The following is a 15,010-nucleotide window of genomic DNA, read 5'->3' as shown; positions in this document are numbered from 1 at the left end:
ATATTTCACACAAGTATATTATTTTGGGCCAATGTTGATGTTTCAATTCTAAATATCTTTGTATAATTACATTTTAGAACCCGCTAGAATCTTAGAGAAAGCTGCATCCATCAACGTGACTTCAGGGGAATCAGCAACCTTGGAATGCACAATTGCAGGAAGCCCGGATCTTAAAGTGAAATGGCTCCAAGATGGAAAGGAGATTACAGGAGGTCGAAAATATAAAATCACCCTTAAAGACAACGTAGCCATCTTAAAGATTGTTGCGGCAGAGAAAGGAGGCACATGTGAATACACAATGGAAGTGTCCAACAGTGTCGGAAAAGATCAGTGTTCTTGTTCAGTCACAGTGCTAGGTTTGTTTTGTAGTTTATGCTTTTTTTCATAATTACGACTTGAGAAACCACAAGAATGTTATAATTTAAAAAGTTATATTCCCCTCAACAGATCGTGTTCTTCCACCATCTTTCACAAAAAATCTTAAGAAAGTTGATGGAAATATTGGTAACGACATTACTATGGAGAGCAAAGTATCTGGATCTCAGCCCATGTCCATCTCTTGGTACAAATACGATAAAGAAATAACAGCTGGACAGAAATATCAACTTGAAATGAAAGAAACCACGGCTACATTGGGAATAACCCAAATAGAAAAGTGTGATGAGGGAGTATACACATGTCGGGCAACAAATTCTGCTGGATTTAAAGAGAGCAGTGGAACCTTATGTGTTAAAGGTTAGAATAACTATACTTACTATAGTAACATAGCGTAATAGTAGTATAATAGTGTTACATTATTTTGGCCGTAATGAAGCTGAACGAATACATTAATATTTTGTCTCTTCCAAACTGAATTTAGAACCTCCAATCTTCACATTAAAACCTGACAACCAAGATGTCGTACCAGGATCTACTGTTGTCTTGAAGTCTGCTTTCACTGGAACAGCTCCTCTTACTGTTAAGTGGTTCAGAGAGGACAAGGAGATAACCACTAGAGGCACAACTTTTATCAAGAAAGACGCTTCATCAAGTTTCTTGGAACTTCACTCAGTGAAACCCAGTGACTCGGCTAACTATACTTGCCAAGTGGCCAATGATGCCGGGAAGGTGGCATGCTCTGCAGCCTTGTTTGTGAAAGGTGCCTTTTCTTTGATCAATTATGTATATTTTTTGTACTGCTTTTCTTGATGTTACTGTCTTTTGAAGTAATTGTTATCATCAATTATTTCCAGAACCACCTACGTTTTCAATGAGGCTTGAGCCATCAAAACTGGTGAAAAATGGACAACCACTTATGTTGACGTGCAAAGTCACTGGCAGTCCTGTGATCAATGTTAGGTGGCATAAGAATGAGACTGAAATCGCTTCAAATGATAAATGCAGACTGTCCTTCACTGACTCAGTTGCCTCACTGGAGATTGTCAACTGCTCTGTTGATGATAGTGGAGATTATGTTTGTGTAGCATCAAGTGATGCTGGTAGTGACCGCTGCAGCAGCACAGTTACAGTTAAAGGTGTGTTCAGTATTCACTTTTACAGTTTATCTGTACTATGTTATTGTCTGTGTAGAATAATAACATTATTTTATCTTTGTTGTAGAACCTCCCATGTTTGTGACAGCTTTTGAGTCCAAAGAAGTTGCGAAAGGGTCTGATGTTGTGTTCGAAGGAGTTATTTCAGGCTCAGCTCCGTTTGAAATATCTTGTTATCAAGATGCCAAGCAGATCAGAAATGACAAAAGGCATAAGATAAATATACAAGATGACGTAGTCACTCTTCAGATTCTTAAATGTGAATCTGGGGATGCTGGAAAATACCAATGTAACGTAGCAAATGAAGTTGGGAAGACAACATGTGATTGCCAAATTACATTAAAAGGTTGGTTAAAAGTCAACATTTATAGGAATATACTGTAGCTATCTGTATTTGATAGACTGTGGCCTGTTGTTATTATTGAAATATATATTGACATATATGGTCTTCCTTCAATAGAACCACCCTCGTTTGTACAGAAAATAGAGAACATCAGTTCTTTAGTTGGCTCAGAGATTTCTATGCAGTGCACTTTAAAGGGATCACTGCCCATGACTGTATTGTGGATAAAGGAGGATCATGAAGTTAAAGAAGACGGACATATAAAGATATCTTATGAGACCAGAACAGCAGTGTTAACTTTAAGAAACACTCAGATGAAACATGGTGGAAAATATATTTGTCAGGCACAGAATGAGGCTGGAAGTCAGAAATGTCTTGCCACGCTTACAGTAAAAGGTTGGTTGGATGTTTAGGTCTTTTACTATTGCAATTTATATTTTATTTTTATCACAGTGTTGTACTATTGAATAGTGGATTGTTCATTTAATATTTTGTTTATCACAGAACCTGCAAATATTACTGAGCAAGCCAAGTCTATCAGTGTAACAACAGGAGATCCAGCTACTCTTGAATGCAGGTTCTCAGGATCTAAAGTCCTCAAAGCTACATGGCTGAAGGGTGGAAGAGAGCTGACATCAGGTCAAAGATACAAAGTACAGAGCAGAGATAAGAGCTCTGTACTGAAGATACTCTCTACAGAGAAAAGTGATAGTGGTGAATACACCTTTGAGGTTTCAAATGATGTTGGAAGCAGCACCTGTGAGGCTTCAATCACTGTTCTAGGTTTGTTGATCAGTGGATCATTTTTATTTGAATCAATCTTAAATTGATGTATACCCCGCCGTCTTTCAGTGTACTCACCATATACTATTTACTTTTATAATAGATCAAACGATTAAACCATCTTTCACAAGAAGACTGGAGAAAATGGAGAGTATCAAAGGATCTTTTGCCCACTTGGAGTGTCTTGTGTCTGGATCCCTGCCTATATCTGTACTCTGGTACAAAGATGAGAAGGAGATCAAGACCGATGAGAAGCACAAATTCACATTCTTTGAGAACTCGGCATTTCTAGAAATTAGTCGTCTTGATAGTGCTGATAGTGGCGGCTATACCTGCATTGCTAGTAATAAGGCAGGCAAAGACCAGTGTTCTGGTGCCTTGCTCGTGAAAGGTTTGTTAGCTTTGGATTGTCTTTTGATGTTAGATACAGTGTATATCCAGTATATTGGAAAGTGAGAGCAACTTTAACAATGCACATCTTCCCCTTTCATCAACAGAACCGCCATCTATTCTAGAAAAACCTGAATCACTGGATGTTTTGCCTGGATCAAAGGTTCAGTTTAATGTCCTTTTGTCTGGCACGCCACCCTTGACCATTAAATGGTTTAAAGACAAGAAGGAGATCTTATCAGGCTCGGATTGCTCTGTGATTAAGGATTACAACTCTACTTCCCTGGAGCTCTTCTTTGCCAAAACGTCAGACTGTGGAAACTATGTCTGTGAAATACATAATGACGTTGGCTCTGATGTTTGCCAGGCAACGCTCTTTGTCAAAGGTTGGCATTGATCTTCAACTTACCTTAGTCAATATATTTGGGAATTTCTATTGATGTTAATATACTGTATATTTACGAATAGTTCATCTTTTTTGCAGAACCTCCCAGTTTCCTTGAAAAACCTGACAAATTATCAGTTGTGAAACTTGGAGAAAATAAACACTTTGAGTGCCATATTGGTGGCACTCCAGAAATTCAAATGCACTGGTTCAGAGATGGGAATGAGATAAGTCGTAGTGACAAATACAAAATGTTCTTTGTTAAGTCTGTGGCGAGCTTAGAGATAATTGGTGCTGATGCCAGAGACAGTGGAGTATACTTCTGTGAGGCCTGCAATGAGGCAGGCAGTGAGAGCTACAGCATGGAGTTAGCCGTGAAAGGTTGGTTTAGCCTACTTCTAGTCTTTTGAGCCAGTAATTAAACATTTTGCTCAGATGTTTATTGACACAATCCCCCAACTCATTTAAACCTGCTTCCTTATTTCAGAGCCACCAGCATTTATTGGAGAGTTAACGCCTGTTGAAGTCGTGAAGGGTTCTGTGACTGTCTTTGAATGCCAAGTGGCAGGAACTGGTCCGTTTGAGGTTACATGGCACAAAGATAAAAAGCAGATCAAAACCAATAAGAAGCATACAATTTATGAATGTGGTAAAGTCATGAGCCTGAAAATACAGGAATGTGATGCTTTAGATGTTGGTGTTTATCAGTGCACAGTTGCAAATGAGGTGGGAAGCTGTTCATGTAGCACCACAATGTCTATGAAAGGTTAGTCACTTATGATGATCATTATTTCTCTAAGTCAATTTTCACATTGAAAATGTCTGCATTTTCAATTTATTATTCTGATGAAATGTTTTCCTCACATTAGCTCGACCGTCTTTTGTAAAGAAGATGGAAAATGCTTCCTCTGTTTTGGGGAGTGTCGCTACATTTCAGTGTGTTGTGATGGGGTCGCCATTTCTGTCTGTACAATGGAAAAAAGATGAGAACTGGATCTTGGAAGATCCTAAAACTGAAAGGATCTTTGAGAATAATGTGGCAACTCTAAGGATTCCGATCTGTGAAGCCTGTCACAGCGGAAAATATACCTGCCAGGTTGCAAATGACGCTGGACAGGACAAGTGCTTTGCAACCCTGATGGTGCAAGGTGTGTCTTTGCTTGATTTAAATTATGATCAAGTTTAACATTTTGAAGTTGATCGTTACATTTGTCGCTAATCCTGATGTCTGCTTGTTTGTATTTTAGAACCACCTAAGATTATAGAAAAACCAGAAGTGATAAATGTCACTCTAGGTGATCCAGTCAGTTTGGAGTGCAAGGTCTCTGGCACCCCTGAGATCAAAGTAAAGTGGACAAAAGATGGAACAGAACTCATACCCAGCAGGCAAAATAAACTTAACTTTGAGAATAACCTCAGTAGTTTGAAGATTCAGTCTACACAACTGGAAGATGCAGGGGATTACCTGTTTGAGGCTACAAACTCTGTTGATACCTGCAGCTGCAAGGTTAAATTGATTGTCGTAGGTCAGTGAGAAATTATTTTGAATTTCTCAGTTATAAAAACACTACAAAAGTCGATTTTACTCTCCATTGCTAATTGATTGTTGTTGTTGTTTTGAAACAGAACAAGTCATTGCTCCTACTTTCATCAAGAAATTAATGGAGATTCAGGAGGTTTTGGGCTCTTTGGTTTATATGGAATGCAAAGTTGCTGGTTCTTTGCCAATATCAGTGCAATGGACCAAAGATGGCAGTGTCCTTGCAAGTAAAACCAAGTATCAGTTAGAGCACAAAGACAACACTGTGTCTTTGGAAATTAAGAATTTTGAGGAAGAGGATACAGGAGAGTACTTGTGTAAAATCACAAACAAAGCTGGAAGTAGTGACTGCAGTGGTTCATTAAAAGCAAAAGGTCAGAGTCATACTTTTAGTTTTTAGATTTACTCCTAAATCTTACTCTTACATTTCTCTAGGCACCAGTTGATGAACTCATGTCTCATTTCATCTTTCTTCAAATGGGTTTTAGTGCCACCAAGCTTCGTATCTGAACCTGAGTCCCAGGATGTCATTCCCAAAGCCAATGTACACTTCCAGGGTGCCTTTCAAGGAACACCTCCTTTTACAGTCAACTGGTTCAAGGATGACACTGAACTGATAACTGGACCATCATGTTCAGTTGGACTGGAAGGCTTATCTTGCTCCTTAGATCTTTACTCAGTTGGATTTTTGCAAAGTGGAACGTACTCTTGCCAAGTTAGCAATGATGCTGGCGCTGTGAAGTGTACAACCAATTTATTGGTGAAAGGTTGGATTATACTCTTTTTTTTGCCACCCTTCATTCATTTAATTCCATCTCTTTTTTTCATTTTCATCGCTCCTTCATCTGCCTTCATCACCTATAACCCATGCTTATATATTTTTTTCAGGGTTGTCTATCTATGTAATATAACAAATGTATTCTCCCATCTAGTGACCCATTGGCTGCCTCCCATCATCATCCCATTCTTTGTTGCTGATAATTTTTCAACCCTTGAAGTTCTCAGAATTCTAACTTCATATTCTTGGGCTTTGCAGAACCTCCTGAATTTGTACTGAAATTGCCACACACAACATTCGTGAAGCAGTGCGAGCCACTCCGTCTTGAATGCAAAGTTACAAGTGCACCCTCTCTGCGAATGCAGTGGTACAAAAATGACAATAAGATAACAGATGGTGACAACTATAGAACATCCTTTGTTGACTCAATGGCAGTCCTTGAGCTGCGCTCCACAAGAAATGCTGATGATGGAGTCTACACCTGTGAGGCACAAAATGATGCTGGGGCTGTAAGCTGCAGCACCATCATCACAGTGCAAGGTCAGCCACTGAAAAGGGACATTGCCTTTTGCAGTTCATTCGTTCTCTATAGCATGAACCCGAACGTATGATTCCTCCTCCTTTTCACTGACAGAGTGACTTATTTTTGACATTGCCTTTTGTAGTTTATTCAGTCTGTGTTATGATGTCAGGTTTTCCTTTAAAATAGTTGCAGCATGTATAATTATTTCTTGACTTTTCCACCTTTTTAAAATTCCATTGATTGTGTTTAATGGTCACTACTTGGATTATACCATTGCACAGTTTGGACATCTGCTAGCATGGACTAAAAAGCATGATCCTTTGAAGCCCTCTTTTCTCTATGATTACCAATGTCCACATGCTTGCGTAGATGCAACTTGTTTGCTCTGGAATCTTGCAACCTGCTTGCCCTGGAATCTCTTACTTTAACGAAACTGATCGGCCAATTGTGTTGTTTTTTAGATCCACCAAGCTTCATGAAAGTACCGAAACCTGTAGAGGGGATCAAAGGAAAAGATGCTTTGCTATACTGTGAACTGTATGGCACAGCACCCTTTAAGATAATCTGGTACAAAGACAACAAGCCACTTAAGGAAAGCAGGAAATATAAGATGGTGAATGAGAGTTGCTCTGCCACTCTCCATATTCTTGCAGTGGACCCCTCAGATGTTGGCGAATATGAGTGCAGGGTCACAAACAAAGTAGGATCTGAAACATGCCATATAACAGTTACACTCAGAGGTCAGTAAAACTATACCCTCAATGGATATTCAACATATTTTAGTTATATTCATACATACAACATTACCTGTATGATTGCTTCTCCTCACCACAATCAATCCTTTCTCACTATTCAGAAGCACCCGTTTTTGTGAAGAAACTGGTGAACCAGTCAGTCAAATTGGGTGAAGAAGTCACCCTGACGGCCACTGCCAAAGGCTCTCAGCCTATAACTGTTTCTTGGGTGCAAGATAAGGATCATGTTCTTAGGGATGGAGACAACCGGAAAATCACCTTCGAGAACAGCGTGGTCACCCTGAAGGTCTTTAAGGCTGACCAAACCACAGGTGGCAAATATACCTGCCAACTCAAAAATGATTCTGGAGTTGTGGAATGTGTTTCCAACCTCACTGTCTTAGGTTCGTAGGACTCTATTTCCCCCCTCAATGAAGATTACATTGACATACATTTGGTAAGTTTCTGCTTTCTAAATATGAATTATGGTCCTACTTAATTTTCAGAACCGGCTACCATTGTGGATAGCCCAGAGTCATTCAATGTCAAGGCTGGTGATTCAGCAACTCTTGAAGTCACTGTAGCCGGAACACCAGAACTGAAATCTAAATGGTTCAAGGATGGTGTCGAGCTCTCCTCTGGCACCAAGCATAAGATAACCTTCTCAAAAAATATCTCCAGCCTGAAAGTCATGTCGACAGAGAGAGTTGATACCGGAGAATACAAATTTGAGGTCAAAAATGAGGTTGGCAGTGTTTCCTGCAAGACAACCCTCACTGTCCTAGGTTGGTGCCACTAGTATCATACCTTCCGATTAATTCAATTTGATATTTACACTCCATTGCCATTTTATTACATTTACGATCCGTCATTACTTATTCTTTCTTAAACAGATAAGAGGATTCCACCCACATTCATCAGGAAACTGAGAGACACCCATACTATTGTTGGTAAACCTGGTGAAATGGAATGCAAAGTTGCAGGTTCTCCACCTTTCACTATCTCTTGGCACCACATTGGTCAGGAGATCAAGAGTGGACCAAATCATGAGATAACTTGCAGTGACAACACCTGCAAAGTTAAAGTGTCAACTCTTAAGTTGTCAGACTCTGGAATATACACATGCAAAGCCATTAACAGTGCAGGAGCCAGTGAAACAAGTGCTTCTATGATTGTACAAGGTCAGTAGATATGTAGACTTGTCAGCATGGATTTTTATCCTATGGAGAAAAAGAAATCCAGCATGAGAGGTGATGTGTTTCCGAAAGAAAATACTTACGCTGTACAACATTTATTTTTTCTTATTTAGAACCTCCATCCTTTGTGGAAAAACCTCAGGCAAAGGAAGCTCTGCCTGGCGCAAATGTAACATTTTCAGCAACAGTCCAGGGAAGTGCCCCACTGAAACTTAAATGGTTCAGGGGCACCAGGGAAATTGTGTCTGGACAGGGCTGTGAAATTGCTCTCCGGGGCTATACAGCTACTTTGGAGCTATACAAAGTCACCAAATCAGATGCTGGAGAGTATACATGCCAGATTATTAATGATGCTGGGAAGGAAAGTTGCCCAGTTAATCTGTTCGTGAAAGGTTAGTTAGCATGGCAAGGAATTCTACAATTATGTATTTTTTTTCATGCATATGCTAACATACCGAAACTACAGCGACGTTACTGATTTGAATATTGCTCCTCCCAGAACCAGTACAGTTTGTGAAGAAGCTGAAGGACATGTCTTCTGAAAAGGGGAAACCTTTGAAACTTGAATGCACATACAATGGAACTCCCAAAATATTTGTTACTTGGCTGAAGGATGGGAAACAGCTCTATGCCTCTTATCAGTATAACGTGTTGACCACAGAGACTTCCTGCATCTTGGAAGTACTCAATAGTGATAGCATGACGGCAAGTGGGAAATACTCTTGCGAAGTTACCAATGGAGTCGGAACTGATATCTGCCATGCTCAAGTGACCTTATTAGGTAAAAGCATCTCAATTCAATCATATGCATTCAATCATATCAATTTGATAATTTTTTTATTTAACAATTTTTATCTGTCACTTTAGAACGACCATTCTTTGTTGAGGAATTGGAACCAATGGAAGTCACTTCTGGTGATCCAGTTTGCTTGAAATGCCGCATTGGAGGAACCCCTGATATTAGCGTGTCCTGGTTCAAAGCTGACGGAAAGCTTCGTGCTACCAATACTTACCAAATGGCATTCTCAAATGGCATTGCGACTTTGATACTAAGCAAACCGTCAAAGGTTGATACTGGTGAATACACATGCAAAGCTGAGAACAGAATTGGATCTGCCTCCAACAGCTGCCGCTTATCAGTGAAAGGTGATGCTCGTCTTAGTTTTCTTTGCTTGCTTCATTTTTATCTTCACAAATGTTACGCATAGTAACAAATGTAAACATGCCTTCTGTTTAATTGCTCCATTCTAGATGTCAAAACACCACCTTCCTTCCCCAAGAAACTTACTAGTCTTGAACAGGCTGTAGGAAAGCCAGTCATATTTGAGTGTTGTGTTGTAGGATCCTCTCCTTTGGAGGTTTCCTGGCTAAAAGACAATGGATCTTTAAAAAATGATGGAGAATACTTAATGTCTTATGATGATAACACTGCTGCCCTAAAAATTGCACGAGGTGAAATTAAACACTCTGGGGAATACACTTGTATAGCTACAAATAGTGTTGGAACTGCATCTTGTAAAGCTAAGCTCACACTTCAAGTTCAAGGTTGGTAGATTTTTTACAGATTTCCTGTTCTTGTTAAAGTCTTTCATCGTTAAAAGTATGGCTTCGATAAGCCACAGCAAGTACTAGTACTGTGTTTGTGTTGAAATAGTCTTTTTTTCATGCACGAACCATCCTAATAACAGTGATGTAACTTAATTTCACTATTGCTCCTCTCAGAACCAGTACACTTCATCAAGAAGCTGGCAGACATTTCAGTTGTCAAGGGCAAACCTTTGAAACTTGAATGCACATACTCTGGAACGCCCAGAATATTTGTCACCTGGCTGAAGGATGGGAAACAGCTCTATGCCTCTTATCAGTATACTGTGAAAACCACAGACACCTACTGTATGTTGGATGTGCTTAACAGTGACAGTTTTGAGGCAGCTGGGAAATACTCTTGCGAAGTTACCAATGAAGCCGGAACTGATATCTGTCATTGTCAAGTGAAAATAGGTAAAAATCCTTAAAGAATCTTCTTACATGTATTTCTTATACATGTTTCAGGTAAAGTATTATGATTACTAGTTGTGTAAGGTACAGTAAACACTAGTAGGCTGTATGGTTACCATTACAAATGTGTGTAATCTGTTGTACATATGGTTACCATTACCTTGCAATATCTTTGTATTTTCTGTTATTTCTGTACGGTTCCAGAAAAAAATATTCCAAAATTCTTACAAATAATATTGTTTCTCTACATCTTGCTATAGTGTGCTCTATATTTTGATTCAAGGACATAATTGTCATAATTCAACCTATTGATGTTGTACAATTTATTATGTCACTAGAGCGCAAAATCTCCCCCAACTTCACCAAGAAGCCCGCAGAGACAAGGGAAGATGCAGAGGGTCAGTTGGTGAAGATTGAGGGTCGTTTATCTGGATCTCAACCCATGGACATCATTTGGTCCAAGAATCACAGTGAAATTCACGCCTCTGATAAGTACGAAATGGAATTCAAGAGCAACGTGGCCATGCTGTATATCAAGAGCTCCCAACTCTCAGACAGTGGCGTTTATACCTGCACAGCCACCAATGAAGCTGGCAGTGCCTCTTACCAAGTGTCACTTAACATTTCAGGTGTGTATCTTTGTGTGTATTGCCATTTTATATTTGTATGCATTCTGTTGCATCACTAGTCAACATTCTTGTGCATGCTTCTATAAAAGAAATCTTTGTTGTTCACTAAACTTCACCAGAACACAAGAAGGGCCCTGTATTCGACATCCCTCTCAAACCTGTGACTGTAAACGAGGGTGAGAAACTGAAGCTTAGCTGCCATGTCAATGGAGCCCCTCCTCTGAAGATTAATTGGTTGAAGGACAGGAAGGAGATAAAATCCTCCACAAACTGCAGAGTTGTTTTTTCTGATGGCAATGCCTCTTTGGAGGTCCTCCGCACATCAAAAACAGATGCAGGGGACTATCTCTGCAAGGCTACCAACGATGGGGGAAGTGAATTTGCAAGGTCCAGAGTGACAATTAGAGGTAACAAGGTCATATTGTGAAAAAGTACTTTCTTGACTTTCCTATTTTGTATACTGTACAGTTTGTCACCAATGCTGCAATTTGACATTTCATTGTGATTTTCCCTCTGGGGAGCTGCTTGACTGAAATTCTGTTTGATTTCAGAAAAAGGAGCCAAACCTGAGGCCGCTGCTACTGCAGCCCCAGCCCCAGCAAAGACTCCAACAAAGAGGTTCGACAACTTGTTCTTCGTAGATGAGCCCCAGAGTGTCAATGTAACAGAGAGTAAGTATGATTAACTTATTCTCAATTACATCTAAACATTGACCTCAAAATCCTTAGAAAATATTTTACCGTGCTTGTGCATGATGCCAACTTGATGTTGTTTCTGACTCACAGAGGGCACTGCAACGTTCATTGCCAAAGTTGGAGGTGATCCCATTCCTAATGTGAAATGGATGAAGGGCAAGTGGAGGCAGATCACTCATGGTGGTCGTATCATTATTGAGCAGAAAGGCCCAGATGCCAAGTTGGAGATCAAAGAAATAACCAAATCTGACTCTGGACAGTACAGATGTGTCGCATCTAACAAAGCTGGAGAAATAGAATGCAGCACTGACCTGAATGTTGAGGAAAGGAAAGACGCTGGGGGAGTAGATGGAGACTTCAGAGCAAAACTGAAGAAGTATGTGTTGTTGTAAATAAATATGTAATGCCACCAATAGCTTTAACATCTAATGAGAGACACTTTAAATTATTACTACAATATGTATCCCTCTCTTCACACACAGGACACCATCCAAACAGAAGAGTCCAAAGAAGGAGGGAGAGATTGACCTCGTGGAGATTCTTAGGGGTGTGGACCCCAAAGACTATGAAAAAGTTGTTAGAGAATACGGAATCACTGACTACCGTTGTCTTCTTCAGGCCATTGAGCAGCTGAAGAGGGAGAAAGAAGCAGAAAGTGGAAAATCGGTAAGATAATAAATAATTTAAATGGCCTATCTAGGACTAAGCAGGGCTCGACATTGGTACCGGCCCAGGAAGGGTTCAACCCTACAGGGAAGTAAGTCATCCAGGATAGCTTGCTGCCCACCAAGGCTTCTTCACAAGCTGTTCTTAGGAGCAGCAAAAACTACTCTGCTTTTGGGGATTTACCATAATGTTGAGCCCTGCTGTAAATAACTATTTATTGTGAATACAATATATTATTATAACTTTAAATTTTTCTGATCCAGGAAACTGAGCATGGAGGAGAATCTGAGGATACGGCCAGGTTTATGGCTGAGTTGCAATCAAGAATGCAGGCTGAGGTACTAAATGTTCCTAATAGATTAATTAATAGAATGCGTCCACTAAAATGTGTTAGGTTCGGCAGAATATGCACTGATAATAAATACTTTTTATCTGCAGCCTGTTACTCTGGTGAGCGACATCGAAGACCAAGATACCACTCCATTAAGCACAGCAACCTTTGAGTGTGATATCAAAATCAACTACCCTGAGATCACCCTGTCCTGGTACAAGGGAACTCAGAAGCTTGACAACAACGACAAATATGAAATCAGCATTGTCGGTGACCGTCACATCTTGAAGATCAAGCAGTGTCAAACCAAAGACCAAGGCAACTACCGTGTTGTATGTGGCCCACATATCTCCAGCGCCAAATTGACCGTTGGGGGTAGGTACTCGTTTATGTTTTTTTAGTCCTCATGAAAGAGATGTACTTTATTGTTTATACTGGGAATTGATATATTTCTTAATCCCATACTAATTTACAGATGGAGATCAACAAGGTAAGGGACCATAGTTTGAACAAATAGTTTGGTTTTAGGATATCATTTAGTTTGCCTCCAGGATATAACTTACTAACCTCTTTGCTGCTCTTATTGTACATGTATTTGTTACGTCTTTGTTTGTTAGATTTTTCTTGTTCTTGTTCTTTATGTTTGACTTCTTTATGTTTTACTGCATTTAACATAGATTCACTTAGATATTTAAGATCCCACTTAAGAATCACAATTACATTTGTAATAAATTATTTAAAGAAAGGATGTAACATTTAAGATACAAATGTTACTCATCGTTTTAAACTAAACCCCAACTGCCAATGCTAAGACTGATTCCCATTATCTGCTTTTAGCTGGCATAATTCACTTCACCAAACGCATCCGGAGCATTGAGGTGAATGAGAACCAATCTGCTACCTTTGAGTGCGAGTTGTCCTTCGACAATGCTATCGTTACATGGTACAAAGACACTTGGGAACTTAAAGAGAGCCCAAAGTATAACTTCAGAAGTGAAGGCCGACGACACTTTATGACCATCCGCAATGTAACCTCTGATGATGAAGGTGTGTAGAGTTTAGTCAAGTAAATGTACTTTATACTCGTACAAATAAAAATACAATCATGAGAAACTCAGCAATCTTCATTACTAATCCTGTAGGCGTTTACTCGGTGATTGCGCGGTTGGAACCCAACGTTGAAGCTAAAAGCACAGCTGAACTTTACCTTTCAGGCAAAGGTCTGTACATTTATTAGCTAGATATGCGTATAGGCATTTATATACATCAATTATTATTCTCGTGTTATAATACCTTTACTTCCTCCTTTCACAGAAATTGAATTAGGAAGGGTTCCTTTTGGTGAGTATTATTTTCAGCTTGCCAAATTCAGATAACAATTCCCAAAGACCTTTTAAAGAACCAGAGTTTATAGGTTGGTCAGGCAATAGAAAACAACAGAAAATAATCACTGTGACAAAATATTTAGGAATTTTCCGAAACCCTTTATACTAAGTGTCTTTATGACATGAATATTAACATGAAATGTAAGGTATATTATTGGACAGGCTTTGTTGGATATGTGAGGTTTTAGTGTCATAGCAAATAACCACCCCAATCTAATCTTCTGTAAACATTAACCATGTGTATATTGTCAATTTATATTCATACTTATTTATTACAACACCCTTAGATGTCCCAGATTCATCAATACAAGCATACAAAGGTAAGATTGGCACATGTTAATTATTAAGTTGAACATTTACTTAAACTAAACTGGGATCTTTTATGGTACAATTAAGAATTTCTTCCGTTTTTAACCTAAAGAAGAATCCGCTGAATACTATTATGAAGAAAGGACAGAAATTAAAGGTACAATACCTTTTAATCCCACATGCGACTTATAATACATACTTAAATACCTCATCCCTCATAAATACCTCATTCCTAATAATAAATACTTATCATCCTTTAGTTGGGCCTGTTGTTTGGGCACTTAAACTCATCACAAAAAATCTAACAATCCATCATCACTTCCTTATCATTTATTCATTCATTCTTAATTTCATTGTTTTTGTTTATTCATTGTAGTTTAATTGTTTTTAGTGTCACTAGTCAATTGATGTGTTTATGTGTATATTATCTTATTCCAACAATGTATTATTACCATTAACTATTATCATTTCATATACTAACTAGAATTTGAGCAAGAAATGCAAGAAATTTCGGAAATGCAAGAAGAAAAGATAGAACTTCAATTCTCTTCATACACAGGTATAATAACAGTATTTTGGAGATAACATCTCAGTCGATAAAGTAACAATTACTAAATATCTGCATATGGCAAAAAATCTCTCTGTTTGTCAACTGTAATCGGTTCAAAGGTTGTGTGTGTGTTTGTGTGTGTGTATGTGCACTTTATGTATGTCATGTAAATGTTCCCTAGTTGTCTTCTACTAACACTTTTATTTGATCCCTCTTTTCTGTGTTTCTTCAGTTGTTGTACTG

The 15,010-nt window shown here is 38.9% G+C and overlaps 2 protein-coding genes across 2 annotated transcripts in view; both read left to right on the top strand.

Annotated features, from left to right (window-relative positions):
* The window catches only part of LOC311128726 (titin-like), a gene marked incomplete at its 5' end in the record, with an annotated part of 168,109 nt that overhangs the window by 26,420 nt on the left and 126,679 nt on the right, over positions 1-15,010 (top strand). Inside the window, 24 exons of the mRNA XM_084160971.1 lie at positions 6,010-6,291; positions 6,736-7,014; positions 7,131-7,412; positions 7,515-7,793; positions 7,902-8,189; positions 8,318-8,596; positions 8,704-8,985; positions 9,072-9,350; positions 9,456-9,749; positions 9,927-10,205; positions 10,541-10,831; positions 10,951-11,238; positions 11,383-11,502; positions 11,617-11,902; positions 12,009-12,192; positions 12,456-12,530; positions 12,631-12,898; positions 12,999-13,013; positions 13,361-13,570; positions 13,666-13,743; positions 13,838-13,864; positions 14,196-14,228; positions 14,330-14,374; positions 14,702-14,776. Coding sequence (XP_084017097.1) covers positions 6,010-6,291; positions 6,736-7,014; positions 7,131-7,412; positions 7,515-7,793; positions 7,902-8,189; positions 8,318-8,596; positions 8,704-8,985; positions 9,072-9,350; positions 9,456-9,749; positions 9,927-10,205; positions 10,541-10,831; positions 10,951-11,238; positions 11,383-11,502; positions 11,617-11,902; positions 12,009-12,192; positions 12,456-12,530; positions 12,631-12,898; positions 12,999-13,013; positions 13,361-13,570; positions 13,666-13,743; positions 13,838-13,864; positions 14,196-14,228; positions 14,330-14,374; positions 14,702-14,776 — 4,818 coding nt within the window. The remainder of the gene's footprint in view (positions 1-6,009; positions 6,292-6,735; positions 7,015-7,130; positions 7,413-7,514; positions 7,794-7,901; positions 8,190-8,317; positions 8,597-8,703; positions 8,986-9,071; positions 9,351-9,455; positions 9,750-9,926; positions 10,206-10,540; positions 10,832-10,950; positions 11,239-11,382; positions 11,503-11,616; positions 11,903-12,008; positions 12,193-12,455; positions 12,531-12,630; positions 12,899-12,998; positions 13,014-13,360; positions 13,571-13,665; positions 13,744-13,837; positions 13,865-14,195; positions 14,229-14,329; positions 14,375-14,701; positions 14,777-15,010) is intronic.
* Positions 299-4,967, top strand: LOC311128751 (palladin-like; the record flags this gene model as incomplete). Its single annotated transcript, XM_084161000.1, has 4 exons — positions 299-356; positions 2,380-2,670; positions 2,762-3,049; positions 4,681-4,967. The coding sequence occupies 4 exons, from the start codon at positions 299-301 to the stop codon at positions 4,965-4,967; spliced, it is 924 nt and encodes a 307-aa protein (XP_084017126.1).

Source organism: Coregonus lavaretus, assembly GCF_964263955.1.
Source record: "Coregonus lavaretus genome assembly, chromosome: 5".
NCBI lineage: Eukaryota > Metazoa > Chordata > Actinopteri > Salmoniformes > Salmonidae > Coregonus > Coregonus lavaretus.
This window is presented reverse-complemented; position numbering and strand designations above follow the sequence as displayed.